The following is a 21218-nucleotide window of genomic DNA, read 5'->3' on the forward strand; positions in this document are numbered from 1 at the left end:
ATTTTGAATCGTTTTATAAATTACAATGTTCAGATTTTTAATGACCAAAGTCATTATTTAGTTTTTAAGCCTCCATGCTGAAATGCAATACCAAAGTCCGGCCTTTGTTGAAAATTTCTTGGCCAAAATTTCAATCAATTTGATTGAAAAATGAGGGTGTGACAGTGCCGCCTCAACTTTTACAAAATGCCGGATATGACGTCATCAAAGACATTTATCGAAAAAATGAAAAACACGTCTGGGGATATCATACCCAGAAACTCTCATGAAAAATGTCATTAAGATCGGTCCAGTAGTTTACTCTGAATCGCTCTACACACACACAGACACACACAGACACACACACATACACCACGACCCTCGTCTCGATTCCCCCCTCTATGTTAAAACATTTAGTCAAAACTTGACTAAATGTAAAAACGAAGTTCATTGTGCGTCTCGGACCTGGGACAACTGGTGCTGAAGTGCAATGTTATATCCGTTACACCACGAAGGCTTCTTATTCATGTGAAGAATTTAAAGAAGATAAATCCTGCCAACATTCGGCGCAGGAGGAACGTGGAAAAAAAATTACACAATACCACGCAAAACCCGCGAGCTGAAGTGAACGGCACTGCACTTTATTTTACAAGGACGCATTAACACACACACACACACACACACACTCAATGAAATAGGGGAACAGATCAAGCGCTGTAAATAAATGAAGAAGTATACTCTTCCGTGCAAATTGCGGACTACTCGCTTGAAAAAAAAACCTTTTGTTGTTTCTTTCATTATCATTTCTTCTTAAATGTGCCGAAAGACACCCTGCGTGCAATGGTTCAACACTCATGGCTGGTCCAAATGGTATTCCCCTTTTAACACAGGCACCACTGTAAATACGAAAATACCGGCGTTTCAAATACTTTGCAGACGGCCGCAGTGGCCTAGTGGATAAGATATCGGCCTCCTAATCAGAAGGTCGATGTCAAATCCCGGCCGCGGCAACCGTGTCGGTTAAGGAAGTAGATTTTCCCGATCTCCCACTAATGTGCAGACTAGTGCCTTATCCCCCTTCGTGTGAACACGCAAGCACAAGACCAAGTGCGCACGGAAAAGACCATGTAATCCATGTCAGAGTTCGGTGGGTTGTAGAAACACGAAAATACCCAGCATGCTTCCCCAGAAAACGGCGTATGCCGCTGCCAAATGGCGGGGTAAAAACGGCCATACACGTAAAAGCCGTGGGAGTTTAAGCCCATGAACGAACAAACAAACAAACAAAATATTTTGCAATACATATATCCCAAACAAAACATGTTTCCGTACCCCTTCGTTTATTGAAACACAGCTTGGGCCCTTGTTGATTTTAACCAACCCAATTTTCTTGTGCAACAATCTAAACTGGCTTCGCGTGCGATTATTCACTGACATAGTTAATTCACTTACAAGCCGTAAATTCTCATTGCTTTTACTGTTGAGTTATGGTACACTATTAATCACAATGTCAAAGAGGTTTTATGAGAGACATTTTCAAAAAGTGTGTCTGTGCATAGTTTTGGTTTCGTAAACTCCGCGTTCTGCCCACAGCCCTCTTTTGATTGGATTATTCTCAACTCCCTAGCTGTTAAAGTTTTCAGTTATAAAACATGCCTTGGCATTATGTCAACTTTTTGCATTTTGATAACATCTGATGAAATATATTCATCTAGATCAGGCTTAGACTCAGAAAGACTTGTATTTCGGCAACAGCACGATGACTGATGAGCGACTCAATCACGTAACGAGATGTACGGTTCGTAAGTACAGTGTCACGAGATTTTGTCGAAGTAATTCGATGCTAACCCTGTAGACTTATGTTTTGCAACATTTAAAACACATTATTTTGTGTTTGTTTCCATGGTTTTGTGTACAATTAAACCTCCCTTTTAAGACACCCCACTCCACCCCCAATTTAAGGCCTCTCCCCTTTAAAGGCTTGCTTTTGTAGACTTTCTGTTCATACCTTCTGTAAACATAACCTCTTTTTAAGACTCCCTCCTTTTTAAGACCTGAACTTCTCAGATTTATGGAGGTCTTAAAAATGGGGTCCAGTGATTCATGTTGCTTCACGGTGGTTGGCCCGCGCAACGAATTCCGCAGGGATCAATACCAAATCAGTACCTGGCGAGCGTTGGTCAGTATTGCAATTGATCACCAATAATGCATTGGAATAAAAATGAATAAAGTAAAATAAAACAAAACAAAGCAGAGTAAAGAAACAATGAAATAACATTTAAAAACAAGAAGAGCAAACGCTCGATCGAGTCACTTTCGCAGTTCTGAATATTATATGAGGCATCAGATGGACAGGAAGAAATTGCTATTCACAACACAATGAGTCACGTTCACATAAAATTTGAGCCCGGTCACTTTTATAGTTTCCGAGAAAAGCCCAACGTTAAGTTGTGTGTTGCCGAACAGAAAAGGCTAGTTATCTCCCTTGTTTTTCTGATAACGTTCGTAAAAGGCTACAGATGTAAATACTTTGATGTAAAGAATAATCCTACAAAGTTTCAATCACATCCGATGAACTTTGTCAAAGATATAAAATGTCTAATTTTTCCTTTGACGCTGACCTGTGACCTTGAAAAAGGTCAAAGGTCAACGAAACCATCGTTAAAGTGTAGAGGTCATTGGAGGTCACGACTAAACAAAATATGAGCCCGATCGCTTTGATAGTTTCCGAGAAAAGATATAAAATGTCTAATTTTTCCTTTGACGCTGACCTGTGACCTTGAAAAAGGTCAAAGGTCAACGAAACCATCGTTAAAGTGTAGAGGTCATTGGAGGTCACGACTAAACAAAATATGAGCCCGATCGCTTTGATAGTTTCCGAGAAAAGTCCAACGTTAAGGTGGTGTCTACGGACGGCCGGCCGGACGGCCGGCCGGCCGGACGGCCGGCCGGACGGACAGACTAACACTGACCGATTACATAGAGTCACTTTTTCTCAAGTGACTCAAAAATACAGCGCTGACGGGGCTCGAACATACGACCTACTGAATGGAAACTGCTAACCTTTGCACTACAGAGACGTTAGAGGGTAATAAAATTAAATAAGAGATCCAAACAAGACGCGTAAGGCGAAAATACAACATTTAGTCAAGTAGCTGTCGAACTCACAGAATGAAACTGAACGCAATGCACCGCAGCAAGACCGTATAATCGTAGCATCGTCAGTCCACCGCTCATGGCAAAGGCAGTGAAATTGACAAGAAGAGCGGGGTAGTAGTTGCGCTGAGAAGGATAGCACGCTTTTCTGTACCTCTCTTCGTTTTAACTTTCTGAGCGTGTTTTTAATCCAAACATATCATATCTATATGATTTTGGAATCAGGAACCGACAAGGAATAAGATGAAAGTGTTTTTAAATTGATTTCGAAAATTTAATTTTGATCATAATTTTTATATTTTTAATTTTCAGAGCTTGTTTTTAATCCAAATATAACATATTTATATGTTTTTGGAATCAGAAAATGATGGAGAATAAGATGAACGTAAATTTGGATCGTTTGATAAAAACATTTTTTTTTTACAATTTTCAGATTTTTAATGACCAAAGTCATTAATTAATTTTTAAGCCACCAAGCTGAAATGCAATACCGAAGTCCGGGCTTCGTCGGAGATTACTTGACCAAAATTTCAACCAATTTGGTTGAAAAATGAGAGCGTGACAGTGCCGCCTCAACTTTCACGAAAAGCCGGATATGACGTCATCAAAGACATTTATCAAAAAAATTAAAAAAACGTCTGAGGATATCATACCCAGGAACTCTCATGTCAAATTTCATAAAGATCGGTCCAGTAGTTTAGTCTGAATCGCTCTACACACACACACAGACAGACAGACAGACAGACACACATACACCACGACCCTCGTCTCGATTCCCCCCTCTACGTTAAAACATTTAGTCAAAACTTGACTAAATGTAACAAGTCGCGTAAGACGAAAATACAACATTTAGTCAAGTAGCTGTCGAACTCACAGAATTAAACTGAACGCAATGCAACGCAGCAAGACCGATCATATCTATATGTTTTTGGAATCAGGAACCGACAAGGAATAAGATGAAAGTGTTTTTAAATTGATTTGGAAAATTTAATTTTGATAATAATTTTTATACATTTAATTTTCAGAGCTTGTTTTTAATCCGAATATAACATATTTATATGTTTTTGGAATCAGCAAATGATGGAGAATAAGATAAACGTAAATTTGGATCGTTTTATAAAACAAAATTTTGTTTACAATTTTCAGATTTTTAATGACCAAAGTCATTAATTAATTTTTAAGCCACCACGCTGAAATGCAATACTGAAGTCCGGGCTTTGTCGAACATTACCCGACCAAAATTTCAACCAGTTTGGTTGAAAAATGAGGGCGTGACAGTGCCGCCTCAACTTTCACAAAAAGCCGGATATGACGTCATCAAAGACATTTATCAAAAAAATGAAAAAAACGTCTGAGGATATCTTACCCAGGAACTCTCATGTCAAATTTCATAAAGATCGGTCCAGTCGTTTAGTTTAATTGTGAAAAAATTATTTTGTTTATAAAACGATCCAAATTTACGTTCATCTTATTTTCCATTATTTTCTCATTCCAAAAACATATAAATATGTTTTATTTGGATTAAAAACAAGCTCTGAAAATTAAAAATATAAAAATTATGATCAAAATTAAATTTTCGAAATCAATTTAAAAACACTTTCATCTTATTCCTTGTCGGTTCCTGATTCCAAAAACATATAGATATGATATGTTTGGATTGAAAACACGCTCAGATAGGTAAAACGAAGAGAGGTACAGAAAAGCGTGCTATCCTTCTCAGCGCAACTACTACCCCGCTCTTCTTGTCAATTTCACTGCCTTTGCCATGAGCGGTGGACTGACGATGCTACGAGTATACGGTCTTGCTGCGTTGCATTGCGTTCAGTTTCATTCTGTGAGTTCGACAGCTACTTGACTAAATGTTGTATTTTCGCCTTACGCGACTTGTTTCTTTCTAGAGTATTTTTTGCAGCAAGATAACGTAACAAAGCCGACACATGTTTGGTTGTCTTTATAAAACCTTCTCTTGAACATTATAATTATGGGGGGTAAAGACACTGGTGATTGGTATTGCTTCAAACCGGTGTCTTGTGCCGGCCTTTGCTTTGTCCCCAAGCTGTTTTGAAACTAAGTTTAAAAGTTAGGTCTAGCGCAAAAACACACCACGGTCCAAAAACATTTTGATAATCATCGATTCACGGCTATCGCCAGTTTACATCAATAGAATGAGACCCGAAGGGAAGTAAGTCATGTTTGACCTGAGTTCAGGATGGGTCCAAAAAGTGTTCGAGACAATCTGCAAAATTAATTCTTTAAAAATTGTTCGCTCTTTACGTAGGGCACCTAGGATGTTCCCGTTTGGTGAGCGTTCAAATGGAAGGGTGTTTGTACTGTGTGTAAAAGCCTGACAGTATCTGTGATGGTTTACGGGAGGCTTACTGTCCGGGCGTGATTTCCGGTATTGAATATGCATAACAGCCGTCCGCACCAAAACGAGGCGCCATTGTTGTAGAGGACCAAGTCCACGAAAATAAATTCTTTGAAAATTTCTCACGCTCAACAGAAAGCAGCCAGGATGTTCCCGTTCGGTGAGCGTTCAAATGGAAGTATGCTTGTACTGTACTCGGGGAGCTCGGTGATGGTTTACGGGAGGCTTACTGTGCCTTTAAGGTCAATCACACGGTTTGATATGCACGAGAAAAACGGTTTGATATGCACGGGGAAGAATTGTTTGTTTGTTTGTTTGAAATAAGGGCTTATTTTCAAAAATATGGGCATATTTTTAAAAATATGGGCATAATTTTTAAAAATATGGGCATATTTTTTAAGGGCTTATTCTTTTTATTTTTGACCCTTTGTGCCAAGGATAAGAGACGAAAGAGAAAACTGGACAGGGAAAAGTCACTGCCTGAAGTATTCAATAAAGCCACACACACAAAAAAGAAATGACCACACATGCAGGTTTTCAATTCATATTTTTGCAAAGTATCTGCACAAGCATGTGTGCCTCTGTGAGTATGTTCGCGGCTGCTTTCATGGGGTGCCTGTATCCTCAGGAATTTGAGGATTTCTTTTATCTCTCTTTTTCTGACACCGTTGATTTAACGTCATTTTTACAGGACAGTTTTTTACCTTTCAGTTATAAGTTGTAGTAGTTTGACCTTATTGTTTAAGGACAAGTAGAGCTCGTTCACCAGTAGCAAAGACTCACTCAGTCCGTCAGTGTGTGTGATGGGGGGGGGGGGGGGGGGGGGGGGGGGGGGGGCTCTCCCGTGACCGGCCACCTGCAATGTACGGACAGGTTTGCACTGGCCCAAGGGTGTCCGTTCATGAGAGGGACTGCTGTAACAGCAAAACTAGTGTGAAACATAAGTAATCAATGTATCCACTTGACTATATTCACAACAGGGACCTATATCACTCTTCTTTGCATGTTTTTACGCCTACGGATTTTGAGTCAAATACTGTGCAACACATGTAACCCAAATTCAACATGTGCCCGTACAATACCGCTTCTTTTATGAAAACATTGCTTCGGCCATGTTGATTTTAATCAACCAATTTTCTTGTTTAAGTTGTGCTCTGCGCTGAGTAGATAATGTTATTGCGGCCTCTGTCTTGGTGTCTCAATCACCCGACTTCCGCTCCACAGAGCTTCCCCCATCATAAGCACAGCTGGACACTGATACAACCAACAGAGATGATAACAGATCGCTAGGAAAGTAACAAAGAGACGGAAGGAACAAAAGGAGAAGAGGAAGATAAAGGAAAGGATCATGGAGGCTAACATACACACACACGTATGGCCGCGTCAGTGCCGCAAACACTTCAACATTTCGACGAATTGTTACTTTAATCATTTCAACAAGAGCATAAGCCTATTAAATGCTATCACAGTCTTTAAGTCTTCACTATATTTATATACAACAACAAACACGAAAAGAGAGGCCAACATTGCAGATACACATGTAAATATTCAGCACTCACGGGCTTGCGTACCGAAAGTAAAACTGGAGCGAAGACTATAATTATGTTGTACACGACGTATCAGATAAGCATTTCTTCTGATTACTTCTTCGTCAGTCAGTCATTCTACTACTGAGGTGATCATAAAAGCGATAATGTTATTACGATGAAGTCAAATGTTCTGAATGTTTTGCACCTAACGTTACATATACCTCAATTATCTTTACACAACTCCAACATTGTCAACAGTGTCTGTTTGTCTGTCTCTCTGTTGTTTCTGCACGCATGTTGCCGGTCACCATAATCAGTAAAGACAGATTTGAACCGTGTTCCAACACCACCAGTTCTGCGCACTTCTGGTGCAAACATGGGAGCGAAAAAAATCGGGACCAAACAACTCTGTTTGGGGTCAAAGGCAGGGGAGCAAAAAATACGCACCCAAATGTCAGGCCGAGTGAAAGCGAAAAATACGGGAGCGAATAGTCTCCCGGCCGGGCCACCCCCAAAACCTGCCAGACTCATATGATCTACCTTTCGGCGACTAACAAGGCCTGCATGTTCAAGGACCTCTGAAATCAATATTTGTAGACAATGTCAAATATATTCACCGAAAGCAGTTATATCCAGCAACACTGAATATTGCATGACGTATTTGTACAGAAGAATTTACAATGACTCACTTTACATGTACGGTGGTTTGTTTCTTCTACATCAGTATAAAAACATCATGGCAAAACTACAGGAATTGTTTGCATCTAGCTGATAACTCGACTACTCAACTACTGACGTCCTCATAATCTAAGTCTTTGGTATGGTGGCTAAATGCACAATAATATGACTTTAGGACTCTACATGAGGGATTTATAGACGATGTTCGGAAATAACTCTGTCAGGTTTGTCTGTGTTGTGGAAGCGTTGCTTTTCCTTGGAAACATTGAGGCAAAAAACCCCAATCGATTTCTTCATTATTGGACGGATTTTCGACTAGATCATGATATTTACATTTATGAATATCGGCGACCGCTTCTTTATATCAATATATGTGAACCTTGTTGTAGTTCTAACAATCCTAAGAATACATAACGGATAAAAAAAATTAAAAAATTGTGATCAGTGAGTAAAAATGGAATCTGTTTTACTGTGAATAGCTTTTCAGCCGGTTTGTCTAGTAATTTTAAAGATCAGTGTTAATGCTGGCAAGACATGCTGTCACATTACGGCAGCTTGTGTGGGCAGTGTTACAACAACAGTAATATTCATAAGAAGTGTTGAAAACAAATCTGTAAACACCTGTCTCTGAGCCTACTTTTTAAGCACATTTTCTCAAAAACTGTAGCATAATTATCTTTTTTTTCGAAATTCTGCTCACAGAGCTCATCCGAGGTGTTTACAACAACCCTTTTTATTTTAACCCCACCACCATTACCCCCACCTGTTTCAAACGTCTTTGTTCACATTATTCTAAAATTTTCTCATTTACTGCAGACATAACAAATAGCTCAGTCATTTGAACTTTTAAAATCAATTGTATTAGACGGAAGTAGGGGAATGGCCCCTAATATGGACCACTTTTCGTTTATTGCTGATAACTAGCTTGTTTTCGTGCAAAGAAGTTTCATTTTGTGTTTGGTAGTCCTTCTTTCTTAGGTGAACCGTTAGGCCTAATTAGAGTAAAATAGCTTTGATACACATTCAGCAAAATTTAAATACAGAAAAAATCACAAAGGGTCCATATTAGGAGCCTGGGCGCCTAATATGGACCAGTGAAGCGGCCTTCACGAATCACTGTAAAAAGCCCCCTATATTTCAAAATAACATGATACAAATTAGTGTACAAGTCAGCCTAATTAAAATATGCTCTAGATTTATCTGTTTCGGGTTGATGAGAGCATTATTTGAAGCACACCAGGAAACTAAAGAAGCTTATCAAAAACAGAGTGAAAATAAGTGAAATTATCAACTTACACGAAAAGAAGACTTTTCGTTGCATTTTTTTTAAATCTCGAGGGCTAGTTCTAGGTTATTACCAGCAAGCTTCTTAATGAATTAATGAAAATAGCCTTTAGCTTTTATTTTCTTCGATTTGTTAAAGGTGGTCCATATTAGGGGACTCGCACATACTTTGAGATTTTGCTATTATGTTTTGTTTGCAGTAGAAACTCGGGGTCAACACTGCTAAAATGTAACAAATACGGTTTTAGCTGTCATATATAGCCATTTCTGTTTGATAAAAGCTTTGGCTGCAGACAGAAACGAGTCCGTTTTAGGCGGAAAATTTAGAGTGAACGCTGCCAAAAGTGAAAAAAGAGAAAAAGCCTAACGGTTTTGAGATTTGTGTTTCTGCAACTGTTTTGACATGTGCAAGTTATCCAAAGAGGGTGAATACAGCGAATAAAACTTTTTTGAGCGCTCTAGCGCCGTTAGTTGGTGGTGGTCCATATTAGGAGCCGGTCCATATTAGGAGCCCTTCCCCTATTTAATAACGCTGCGAGTAAGGGAAATAGGTGGAGCGATGATGAGGATGTGACGAAGAAGACGATGACGTAGATCCGATGTAAACGGGGTAATGACGCGATCGCACGCGCGGCTCGAGACTTCGAAACATGGGTCTGTCCAAGTTACGGCCGAACTCCAGCTCATCCTGCAGGGAGGAGTCATGGTCGCCCACGAGGCCGGACACAAGGGGATAGTGGGAGGTGGAGGTGGAAGAGGGGACGTAGGGGCGATGACCGGTGTAGAGAGGCATGGCCAGTTTGGAGCGTGCAGTGCTCAACACGCTCTGAGCGGCGCGCACGTGCTCGTTGGCATCCTGCTGACCTGGTTTGTTGCTGTCGAGACCGGTGTCGGAGAAACCTGCACAGATTATAAATGGTTAGCGTATTGGCTTCTTTGCCGGGTAGAAAACAAACGAACAAACAAACACACAAACAAAGAAAAGAAACAAACAAAAACTTCTCAGGTATAGGAAGTACCGACACACGCAGACAGACATGCACAGTCGTTCAGGCACACTACCTCCCTCCCTCTCTTTCCGTTTTGTGGTGCATTCTTTTCTTGTGTCTGTCTGTCCGCCTGCCTGTCTCAGTGTCTGTCAGCCTCTGTCCGCTTTACTGTCTGTTTGCATGCCTGTCCGTTCGTATATATCTTTCTGTGCTTCTGCTCTCTCTGTAATTGATTCGGCCAGAGTCAGTTTGACTGTTGTCTTCATCTTCTCCTCTTTCTATGTCCGGAAGACTATCCTTTTGGCAAGACACCTTGGAATTTAAATTTGTGAAAAGCAATCTACGTCAAAAAGAACCCGTGACCATCCCCCAACAGAAACACGCTACAGCATTTAAAAAACCAAACTCACCTGAATCTGAATCAATCTTTGAAGAACTGACAAAGGCACCAGCACCCCTTGGAGATGGCTGTGGCGACGACCTGCTCTGGTATTTGGTGAGCTCTTCCTCCTGCATCTGAGCGATGTACTTGACGGACTCCAGCTCTGTTCTTAGGCTGGAGCACAATTTGAGTGACGCACGTGCGACAGGCTCGGGAGAAACTAGGTCAGAGTCCAGCAGGCGCTGCAGTGTCTCTTCTGTGACAAGGTCAAGGTTGATCGTGGAGAGCAGCTCCTGGCGTTGCTCTGCGTTTAGCGAGTCTTTTTCTGGAAGCAGAGGAAAGGTAAGTGGATGGATTAGTTGTAGGTGCAATATATAGCCTGACTCATTAACGGACTGACTGACTGATTGATTGATCTGTCGATCGATCAGTTTAAATATTGATTTATTTATTTATTAGTCAATCGATTGATTGTTTGATTGATCGGTTGGTTGACTGATTGATCTGGTGATGGATAATTGGCTAGTTTGTTGGTTTCGAGGGTACATGGTTGTTTGGCTGTTTGTTTGCCTGACTATCTGGTTGAACAGATATTTGATCGTTTAGTTGATCGAATGATGTAAAAATGGGTGAACATAATTGCCTGTATGCTTGTGAATCGATATATGGATGCAAACGTGCAAAGTGGACGAAATGACCTTTCGATTTAATCAGATGGAGTGAGAAGTTGACGATCAAACGTGCGTTAATTCCTGTCGCCAAAATCTTTCTTCATACCGTATTAATCATCAGCAACTGACGCATGGCAAAACGATCTCACACAACGTCTCTTTCTCTGCCAAAAGTGAGAGCTGCATAATAGCTGATGTAAAATTTATCCATTCCTGTTTCTGTTCGGCCGATATGAATGGCATGTTCCAAGATTAACAACAAGCGTGTCATACTGACCTGCTGCTAGACTAATCAATTCTTCGTCACAGCCGAAACAAAATGCAAATCACAGTTATTTCACCTGTTCTTTCTCTTTTTATTTTTCATCGATGAAGACATTACTTTAACACTAGCGGCATGGGGTAATGTATTTTTGAAATAGAAGCAGAGAAATAAAGGAATGGCCATTTTTTTCGGCGTCAAATACACGTCATTAGTGGTTATGTATGCACTCACTAGCATGTGCAGCACTTCTCGAGTGAGATTTCAATGACAAAGCAAGAAAATAAGGCTGATTAGGCATAACACATACGGTCAGCACGCGCAAAACAACATTTCACGGACACAAATGAGTGCTGATTTATATACGGCGAATAAAAGTAAATCTGCCAATTGAAACATCATACTTTTCACATTTTTAACAAAAGACGTCAGTATATGTGTAAAATAAAACGCGCACAGAAAACTCTGTCACTCATTGCACTGGAAAGTTGCTATCCATCCTAAAATAATGTGTTCTTAGGTAAGGTTTTCTGCCATGAAGATCTTGATACTTTTATTCAAGAGCCGTGCCTCAACCTGTTTTCCCATTAGGTTAGTGTTGGTGTAATTTTAAATAGATTACTTAATCACTTTACACGCTTGCCCTGTCATCATATGACTGATTGATTTTAGCTGTATGAATCAAAGAGGGCCAATATTAGCCGCTATACAGTTACAGTATACACATCTTTTTCGACCTTATAATTTTATTCTGATTTGGCACTGGCTTCACCTTCCAAAACAGACAAATGTTAAAAAACATTTTTTTTTAAAGAGTTTGTTTGTTCGTTCATGGGCTGAAACTCCCACGGCTTTTACGTGTATGACCGTTTTTACCCCGCCATTTAGGCAGCCATACGCTGCTTTCGGAGGAAGCATGCTGGGTATTTTCGTGTTTCTATAACCCACCGAACTCTGACATGGATTACATGATCTTTTTCGTGCGCACTTGGTCTTGTGCTTGCGTGTACACACGGGGGTGTTCGGACACCGAGGAGAGTCTGCCCACAAAGTTGACTTTGAGAAATAAATCTCTCGCCGAACGTGGGGACGAACTCACGCTGACAGCGGCCAACTGGATACAAATCCAGCGCGCTACCGACTGAGCTACATCCCCGCCCCCTGCCGTTTTAAGAGTGAAAGGGCTGCTTTCTGGTAGGGCAAAAAGGCGCAAGGCTGTAGCAGTACAATTGTGCAGTTGTCACTAATTGTATTTAGCCCTCAGAACGCAGGGACTCAAAGCATTCATTGCAATCACAATATATACATGCAAACACAACCATGACCAAACACAAAAACACACAACCACAAAGGAAAACCAAAACACAATTGAATACCCAACTTACCAGCTCTCAAGACGTATTCCAGCACTTCGTAAAGATTGTCATGGTTCTTTCTCATGTTAGGCGGGGCAGCACTGGCCAACAGACGAAAGGTTTCAGCGGTCAGTACCCCTTTTTTGGTCATCTCTCCAAGATAAGTGTCCACCAGCGCGCATGCGCGTTCCGCCTGTGTGTCGTCTGCTTTGGCTTCCAAAACGATGTCATGGAGGACGGAAGGGGAGACAATGCAAAGGTCTTCTGATGAGAGACGGGTCAATTTGTCGGCTGCAATCTTGACGAGAAACTGTCTGCATGAGCAGCCGTGAGCGGTTGAAATTCTCAACACCTGAAAAATCAACGAAGAGACGATTATTTCAGCTAAGGATTCTGGTGATCTCCATTTTAATGTCCGACCGAAAACATTTTACAAGAAGGTCGGTAAGCTGCATCTGCATTATTCTTTCTTGGCAGCAGCTGGAAAGACGTGACAAACAACAAATGAATCAGTTAGTTAGTTTAATTGCATGAAAAGGCGTTGATTAGGATTTTAACAGTATAAAGAGACATATCATATTGATTCTGACTTTCAAGTTCAAGTGTTGCACAAGTCAGACAGCACAATGTAGACTATACATTCTGTTCTGTAGTTGAGTTCCTGCCCAGATTCTGTTTCAGAAACACACTACTTGATAAGCAATAGCGGGAGGCAGGTCGACAGAGAGTCCTACCTTAGTGAGCCACTCCATGGTGAGGGAGGGCAGGTTGTAGGCGTCCTCGGGGAGAGTGGTCAGCACGGTGTCCAGCAGCACTCCCAGGTCCACATCACGGTCAGGGATGGAGGGTAACCCCCTGTTAGACACCTCCAAATTTTCAACCTCTTCCCTGGCGCTGTCAATATCCTTATCCAAGTCCGGGAAGGCGGAGGAGTCCACAACGGACCCTGAGTCGTTGACCGGAGTGCTGTGACCGTTGGCGTCTCCCATCAGACCCCCGCCGCCGTTCCTGTTCCTGCGGCCTTCCAGTTCGTCGCTGTCGATGGCCGTTGAAACGTATCTCACTGCCATCTCCGCCAGCTGCGACTGCCGCACACCTTTCTCCAAGGCCTTGGTCAGCAGGGCCGCGAACCAGTCCTCCGGCAGCTTGCACAGACTGTCCATCATGACGTCATCGCTTGTGACGTCACCGCTGCCGCAGGTGCTGGACGACGAGGGAGGCAAGAGGGCGTTGGTGGAGGGTTTCATGGGGGTGAAGGCGCTGCCCTGCAGGGTGAATGCGCTGCCCGGGGTGGCGGCGGAGGAGGCGGTGGGCGAGAACTTGCCGGGGGACCTCAGCCAGGTGTCCACGAGGGCGTCAGTGCAGATACTGACCACGCCAGAGTCTGCGGCCAGCTGACCCACACTAGCGCAGTGCAGCAACAGGGTCACCAGCGAGCTTGAGGAGCGGCTCAGTTTAGCAGAGGCCACTGTGTCCTGCGCATGGATACGTGTACAGTAAAAGTCCTTGTGATTAGGAGGACTATGGCGATGTGCGTTCTTGATTTAAAATTATGATATATTACATATCGCCATTGACGAAAGAAAGGTTACAAGAAGCATAAGATAGTTAAGAAAACAAAGCGGGAAAAAGTAGAAGAAACAGAGGGTAGGTGTATAGCTCATGTTGGGTGACATCAGTAAGATGTAGGTAGGTACAATAAGTGTGTGTGTGGGTGGTGGGGGGGGGGGGGGGGCAAGAAAAACGCAACAAAGAGGCGCACGAGAGGGACGACGTAAATGAGGTACAGGAGGTTGGGTAAATCAATCTTGAAATATACTCCGATAAACATGTTGGTGAAGAAGATGGTCATGAGGATTTGGAAGATTCTAATCATGTTGCTGCTGCTGTGTGAGCAGACTCATTAATACGACGAGAACGATGGTGATCATAATTCTGATGATGGTTGTAATGACGACGATGTTTCTGCTACCAATGGTAATGACGAACATAACTTACATCAATAGGAAAGTCCATAGGTAGCCTACATCATTGCCACTCGTACTCATCAACCTCAAAAGTGCGTGTATACCTGCACAAACTTGTCAGCAGCATCCGCCAGGTTGCCCGCCCCGTCCATCTGTAGTCTGAGAGCGACACAGCGCTGCTACAGTACGTTGACTTTTGTGACCTTGGACCACCTCCACCCCCCCCCACCCCCTCTCATCAGCCAAAAAGTGTGCATGCCGATGTAACGCGAAATTTGTACTCCACGAAAATTTTACTCCGGAGTAAAGATGTCGTACGAAATTCTTACTCCGAGTACACCGTAAGTACGAGAAAAAACTCCCCAGGGCACGAAAAAATTACTCCCTCCACGAAATTTGTACTCCCCATTTTTTTTACTTCAAGTAAAAATCTTGTACGCGAAAATGGGATGCCGGCGAAGGGATAATGCCAATATGTGATCTCGCGCAAAAGAATGTCGCGCTACCTTCCCTCCACCCCTTCCACCACCAAGACTAACAGGGGACCGTGAAGGGAGTAAACATTTCGTACACCTAGCATGGGAAGTTGAATTGCTCGTGTTAGGGTGAAGTAATTTATTCGTTATTTATTCGTCAGGGGAGTAACATTTTTGTACGAAATGTTTATGTCGTGGGGAGTAATTTTCTGGTGTAATGGGGGAGTACTTTTTTCGTAAAGGGAGCAACATTTTCGTACGAATTTTTTTTACTCCGGAGTAAAAAATCTCGTGGGAGTAATTTTCTCGTGTTACACCGGCTGCAGAAACTTGTCAGCAGCATCAGTCAGGTTGCCCGGCCCCTCCATCTGTAGCCGCCTGAGAACGGCACAGCGCAGCTCAACCACGTTGTGACCTTGACCCTCACCCACTCACCCCTTACCCCTTCTCATCAGCCAAAAAGTGTGCATACCTGCAGAAACTTGTCAGCAGCATCCGCTAGGTTGCCCGGCCCCTCCATCTGTAGCCTGAGAGCGGCACAGCGCAGCTCAACCACGTTGTCTTTTGTGACCTTGGGCGACATATTGTAGCAGAAGTCCGCCACCACGGCGAACACCGTCTGGCCGCCTGGAAAGTCCGTCAGCTCCACGCGAGATCTGCACGTGAAGTGGTACAGTAAAACCTTTCTTATACAACCTCCAAAAATATGAGTAGATTATGTTGTATAAACGTACATAGGAGTCTTAAGATAGAGGTACATTTTCAGACTTTATGTAGAGTAAACTTCGGGGGAAAAAGGAAGGTATATGTCATGGAAAAACCTAAAGCGGACTTGTCCGACAACAAAGTGTGTCAAATAGCTCAAAGGCGTACCGTGTACAATTCGGAGAGGGATGAAGCGGATGCGACTCTACAGTCCTCCGTTTCCCTTAAATTGGGATTTGGAATAGTTGGAATAGTTAAATTAACTCAAGTCAAGTCAATGCTCATGGACGATTTTGGACCTGGCACCGCCATACAACCGTCCCTTCCTCCGTCCTCGTCCACGCCACCCGGCCTTGCTCCTCTCTCTCTTTTCAAGATTAGAAACTCAACGGAAGAATAATCTCATCTTATCTGTCTTTTGAACACACCACTCTGCCCCTTCTTCACCCCCACTTACTTGGTGAAGGACGGTGACTGCGGGAAGGGTGGTCCCCTGGCCAGGCCACAGAAGAACTCGGACTTTGCGTAGAGCGGGAAGCGGTGAAGGTTGTTCTCCACCCCCTCCACTAACACCGTCATGTCAGACAGGTCCCCAGAGGTGCGGAACTTGGAAAAGTCCATCCTGCAGACGCACAACAACGATTACAGTCATTATAATAAGTTTACATTAATTTTTGCTTAAAAACATAAACGGAAATCATCAAATCTATAACTGGACTGGGTGGCCGAGTGGTAACGCACTTGCGCTCGGAAGCGAGAGGTTGCGAGTTCGACCCTGGGTCAGGGCGTTAGCAATTTTCTCCCCCCTTTCCTAACCTAGGTGGTGGGTTCAAGTGCTAGTCTTTCGGATGAGACGAAAAATCGAGGTCCCTTCGTGTACACTACATTGGGGTGTGCACGTTAAAGATCCCACGATTGACAAAAGGGTCTTTCCTGGCAAAATTTTATAGGCATAGATAAAAATGTCCACCAAAATACCCGTGTGACTTGGAATAATAGGCGGTGAAAAGTAGGATATGCGCCGAAATGGCTGCGATCTGCTGGCCGATGTGAATGCGTGATGTATTGTGTACAAAAAATTCCATCTCACACGGCATAAATAAATCCCTGCGCCTTGAATATGTGCGCGATATAAATTGCATAAAAAAAATTAAAAACAATCCCTGCGCTTAGAACTGTACCCACGGAATACGCGCGATATAAGCCTCATATTGATATTGATTGATAAGTTACATGGTGACGCAGTAGTCCCCCTTTCACAGCAGCTGGTCTGCAATGAGAGAGTTGTCTGCCGGCCTTGAGCGTGAGCTATTTATAGTAGCTCTACGTTTCTTTTGCGTCGTTTAGTGGGGAGCTATTTGCGATAGGGTCTGGATGCTGTTGTGTTCCATGCAGTTTGGTTTTGCAAACGTTCGTGTTCAGCAACAGCATTTTTTGTTTGTTCATTTAGGGCTTTTCAATTTTGCCTGAACTCAGTCTTCAAGTGTTTGGTGATTCACGTGTCTCATGCACTCCTGATCGTTTACACACTATTGGATACAGAAAGTGCCTCGAAAAGGTCAGTCATTTCAATTTTGGGGGTGCATTTTCCCAATTTAGTTGTAAATCTTGCCGGGTAAATCACACCGGTGACACTGTGACGGTTCCCCTACGCTTTGTGTCCGGTGCCCTGACCCTTTGTGTTCGGTTCCCACTCGGTTCCCACACGCCAAAATTCGCGGACAAAACATCCATTTATGGTAGTATTACGCAATGTTGCTCTCTGAGAATGGTCTTGTTAGATCTGTGAGTGTTTACACTACATGCCTAGGTGCTGTTGGATTGAAGGTTTTTGATATTTTAGCCGTTATTAGGTAGAATGCCTTCCACTTTACTGCAAAACTGCATAATTCGTAGCATCGGCAAGAAATATCCTACCAAAAAATGCCTGCTTGGAACTGTCGTTGGTCCAGCAAAAAGTTCAACATGTCTGTAGCAGACAGCCCAAGTTTCCAGATTGTAGGGCCATCCAAACAGCCGTAATAATAAAAACAACAAAAGTAGTCAGTGAAATTGGCTGTGTTCGGTCCCCACACACTTTTGTGACGTAGGCGTGACGGTTCCCATAATTCATTGTGTCGGTCCCCACTTTCTGTGTCGGACCCCACTTTCGACCTAATTTCTCTGTGACGGACCCCACAACCAGCCTATTTTGTGTCGGTCCCCACACCTTCTTGGATTTATGACTTGCCGGTTACTTGTATCATTGTATTCATTGAATCTAATTGTCTCGGAGTTATTTTTCAGCAAAAACCGGCAAGGCAGCACCTTTTGTGATACCAAGTAAGTCAGATGACATCAGTATGTGTGTGTATGTGTGTGTGAGAGAGAGAGAGAGAGAGAGAGAGAGAGAGAGAGAGAGAGAGAGAGAGAGAGAGAGAGAGAGAGAGAGAGAGAGAGACTAACTTTATTAGTTTATGCCACAAATAATATATAACATTATTTATCTCTGGGACGGTTCCCAGTATACCAGCAAATTATGTGTTGATCCACCCACACCTTCTTGAACTGGCCTTCCCAATATCTACTCTTAGTCTTAAGGCCTTGGAGATATGCAATTTGGCACATTTTTAAAATAATTGATCCACCTGTCGTATGTGAGATTCAGTTTTCAGAGCAAAATGCTGCCCAGGGACTTCTAGTGGTGATTGAAAAAAAAAAAGAGTACTTGCCTGTGTCAAGTATGTGTCTTTATCCACGCTTGTTGTAAGAGGCAACTTTTCCCAGCTCCTTGTGTTCATGACTGCTTTCTCTTAAAATTAATCCAAGCGGAGCGCGGGCGGAGCCCGCGCGTAGCGAGGTAGTTTTTTTTTTCATCTCCCAGCACTGAAAATTTTTTTGCCAAGTGGTGTCTGTCTGTGAACATTGTTCTAGAATTCATCTTTTAGCACAATATTAGCGACACTGTTTGGACAATTCTATTAAAATTAGGCGTACAAACTGATTTTGTTTCGGGGAATCCTCTCAGAGGATCAGAATTTTCATATAATATCATCGGAAGCTGTTACAACGGGAAAATGTGAAACTTTTGTCACTTTTTAACATGGAATTTCATCTTTGAGCGTTTCAAGCGGACTTTAATAAAATAGTTATTTGCGAATTAAGCAGCGGAAGACACTCACCGGTTCAACATGTGTATGGTCATTAAACCTCAAAACATTTCAGTAAGTGGTTTAGACAAACACCTCCGACATGTGAGGGTGACTGGTTTGTAGCTGAAGAGGTTTTTTTCTAAAGTGTGTTCTAAATACAAATGACGTACTGGTAATGATGTAATGAGTTGTTCTAATCTTGTTCTTGGAACTCTTGCTGTTCCAAGCTTGTTCTTAGCAAGTCTTGGTGACGAGAACAAAGACTATCAATGAAATCTTTAGAAATAACCTCTGACAACGACGACGATGACGACGACGACGACGATAACAACAACAACAACAAATGACATCGACGACGACGACGACAACAACAACAACAACAACAACAACAACAAAAACAACAACACGAGAACAACAACAATCACGACAACGAACATGACAACAACAACACCAACAACTACGACGACAACTACAACGACTGGGTTATGATGACATCACCAATGATTTAAAGGCCGTTAAAAAATCGTTAAATCCTATTTCTTCACTGATTCTTATGAAATTTTAAAGGTAGGTTTGTTGTCCCCAACTTATTTTCACTCCATACTTTTCCAGAAGAAAAACATAATTTTGGCAGTTAAAAACCGTTAAATTTCAATTCTTCATCGATATTTATGAAATTTTGTGGGTAGGTTCGTTGTCCCCAACTGATTTTCACTCTATACTTTTCCAGAAGAAAGACATAATTTTGGCAGTTAAAAAACGTTAAATTTCAATTCTTCACCTATCTTTATGAAATTTAGTGGGTGGGTCCGTTGTCCCAAACTGAATTTTAAGACATACTTTTCCAGACAAAAAACCTTATTTTTGGCAGTTAAAAACCGTTAAATCTCAATTCTTCATCGATATTTATGAAATTTTGTGGGTAGGTTCGTTGTCCCCAACTGATTTTCACTCCATACTTTTCCAGAAGAAAAACATAATTTTGGCAGTTAAAAACCGTTACATTTAAATTTTCACCTATCTTTATGAAATTTAGTGGGTGGGTCCGTTGTCCCAAACTGAATTTCAAGACAAACTATTCCAGTCAAAAAAACTTATTTTTGGCAGTTAAAAACCGTTAAGTCTCAATTCTACACCGATATTTATGACATTTTGTGGGTAGGTTTGTTGTCAGATTTGACATGATGGCAGAATTGAAAGTGTGAGATATCCTGATGTTTCACAATTTATGCTGCATAATTCAGCCCCATAGGCGCTTGAATTTTAGGTGGAGTTGGGTTTTTTTTCAGCCCAAACTAGTAACCCCCACATGGTTTTCATGTCCCTTTCTGAGAGACTTCAAGAAGTTTCAATTTGACGTCATGATTAGCCTGCCGCATTAGCAAGTATGAAAACACGTCATCGATGACACATTTTAAGACAGAGAGAGAGAGAGAGAGAGAGAGAGAGAGAGAGAATCATGTACACACAGATGGACGACTTCGCTTGGGGTATGTACTGCCCGGCAGTACACATCTACTTTATTACTTTATGACAGTCAGAATACAATGGAACAAGGCTACATAAACCCTGACAGCCTACGACAACGGCCCGACTAAGGCTCAACACCGCGCCAATAAATTCAGCATTGGGCCAATGTTGGGCCATGATTGCTCCGTTTTCGTAGGCTATCAGGGTCAAAGATACATATTGGTAAACTAGTAAAATACATGTTCAGCATCATCAGCAATACCACAAAAGGATTAAAACAAGAAATTCCTCCGATAGGAACTACACCCCCGTCAAAGGGAAATAGCCTTCTCAGTTGGTGGCAGTGAGAATGGTTATTTCCCTTTGACCAACGGGGGTGTCCGTCTATACCAGGCCTTGTATAATTTTAATCCACCAATAACTCCCTAACCGTGTGTTTGACTGGTCCCAATTTTTGTAAGGACCGTCTCAGGAATGTATAGAACCTGTTCACCAAGTTTGGTGACGATCGGTCCGTTCATTCTTGAGATCTACTTGCGAACACAAACACATCGAGTGAAACCTATACACACCCCTATACTGGGGGTGTAAAAATCCTATTAGCTGTATGTCAGCGGCACAATGCAACCAGAACCAGCGTTTATGTGGAGTGATCGGGTACTGGTCACTACCGCGAGCGTCACTACCGCGAGTACCACTACCGCGTCTCACACTAAAGTTGTGTTTCCGTACCCGCGATAGCGTTTTTCCAGCGGTGCGACGAAAATCAAGCACATAGAAAATGACCAGGAGTGTTTCCACACGCGCGACGCGTTA

The 21218-nt window shown here is 42.3% G+C and overlaps 1 protein-coding gene and 1 long non-coding RNA gene across 2 annotated transcripts in view; one reads left to right on the forward strand and one right to left on the reverse strand.

The window, feature by feature from the left end:
* Positions 1 to 6909: 6909 nt before the first annotated feature.
* The window catches only part of LOC138982240 (uncharacterized), a 31398-nt gene continuing 17089 nt past the window's right edge, over positions 6910 to 21218 (reverse strand). Inside the window, exons 2-7 of the mRNA XM_070355480.1 lie at positions 16259 to 16423; positions 15569 to 15752; positions 13388 to 14128; positions 12684 to 13005; positions 10394 to 10690; positions 6910 to 9894 (exon numbers count right to left, since the gene is read on the reverse strand). Coding sequence (XP_070211581.1) covers positions 9518 to 9894; positions 10394 to 10690; positions 12684 to 13005; positions 13388 to 14128; positions 15569 to 15752; positions 16259 to 16422 — 2085 coding nt within the window. The 5' untranslated portion in view covers position 16423 and the 3' untranslated portion in view covers positions 6910 to 9517. The remainder of the gene's footprint in view (positions 9895 to 10393; positions 10691 to 12683; positions 13006 to 13387; positions 14129 to 15568; positions 15753 to 16258; positions 16424 to 21218) is intronic.
* Positions 17128 to 21218, forward strand: part of LOC138982242 (uncharacterized) — a 55528-nt gene continuing 51437 nt past the window's right edge. The window contains exon 1 of the long non-coding RNA XR_011460815.1: positions 17128 to 17359. This is a non-coding gene — a long non-coding RNA (uncharacterized lncRNA). The remainder of the gene's footprint in view (positions 17360 to 21218) is intronic.

The sequence above is a fragment of the Littorina saxatilis genome, linkage group LG12 (assembly GCF_037325665.1).
Source record: "Littorina saxatilis isolate snail1 linkage group LG12, US_GU_Lsax_2.0, whole genome shotgun sequence".
Classification (NCBI taxonomy): domain Eukaryota; kingdom Metazoa; phylum Mollusca; class Gastropoda; order Littorinimorpha; family Littorinidae; genus Littorina; species Littorina saxatilis.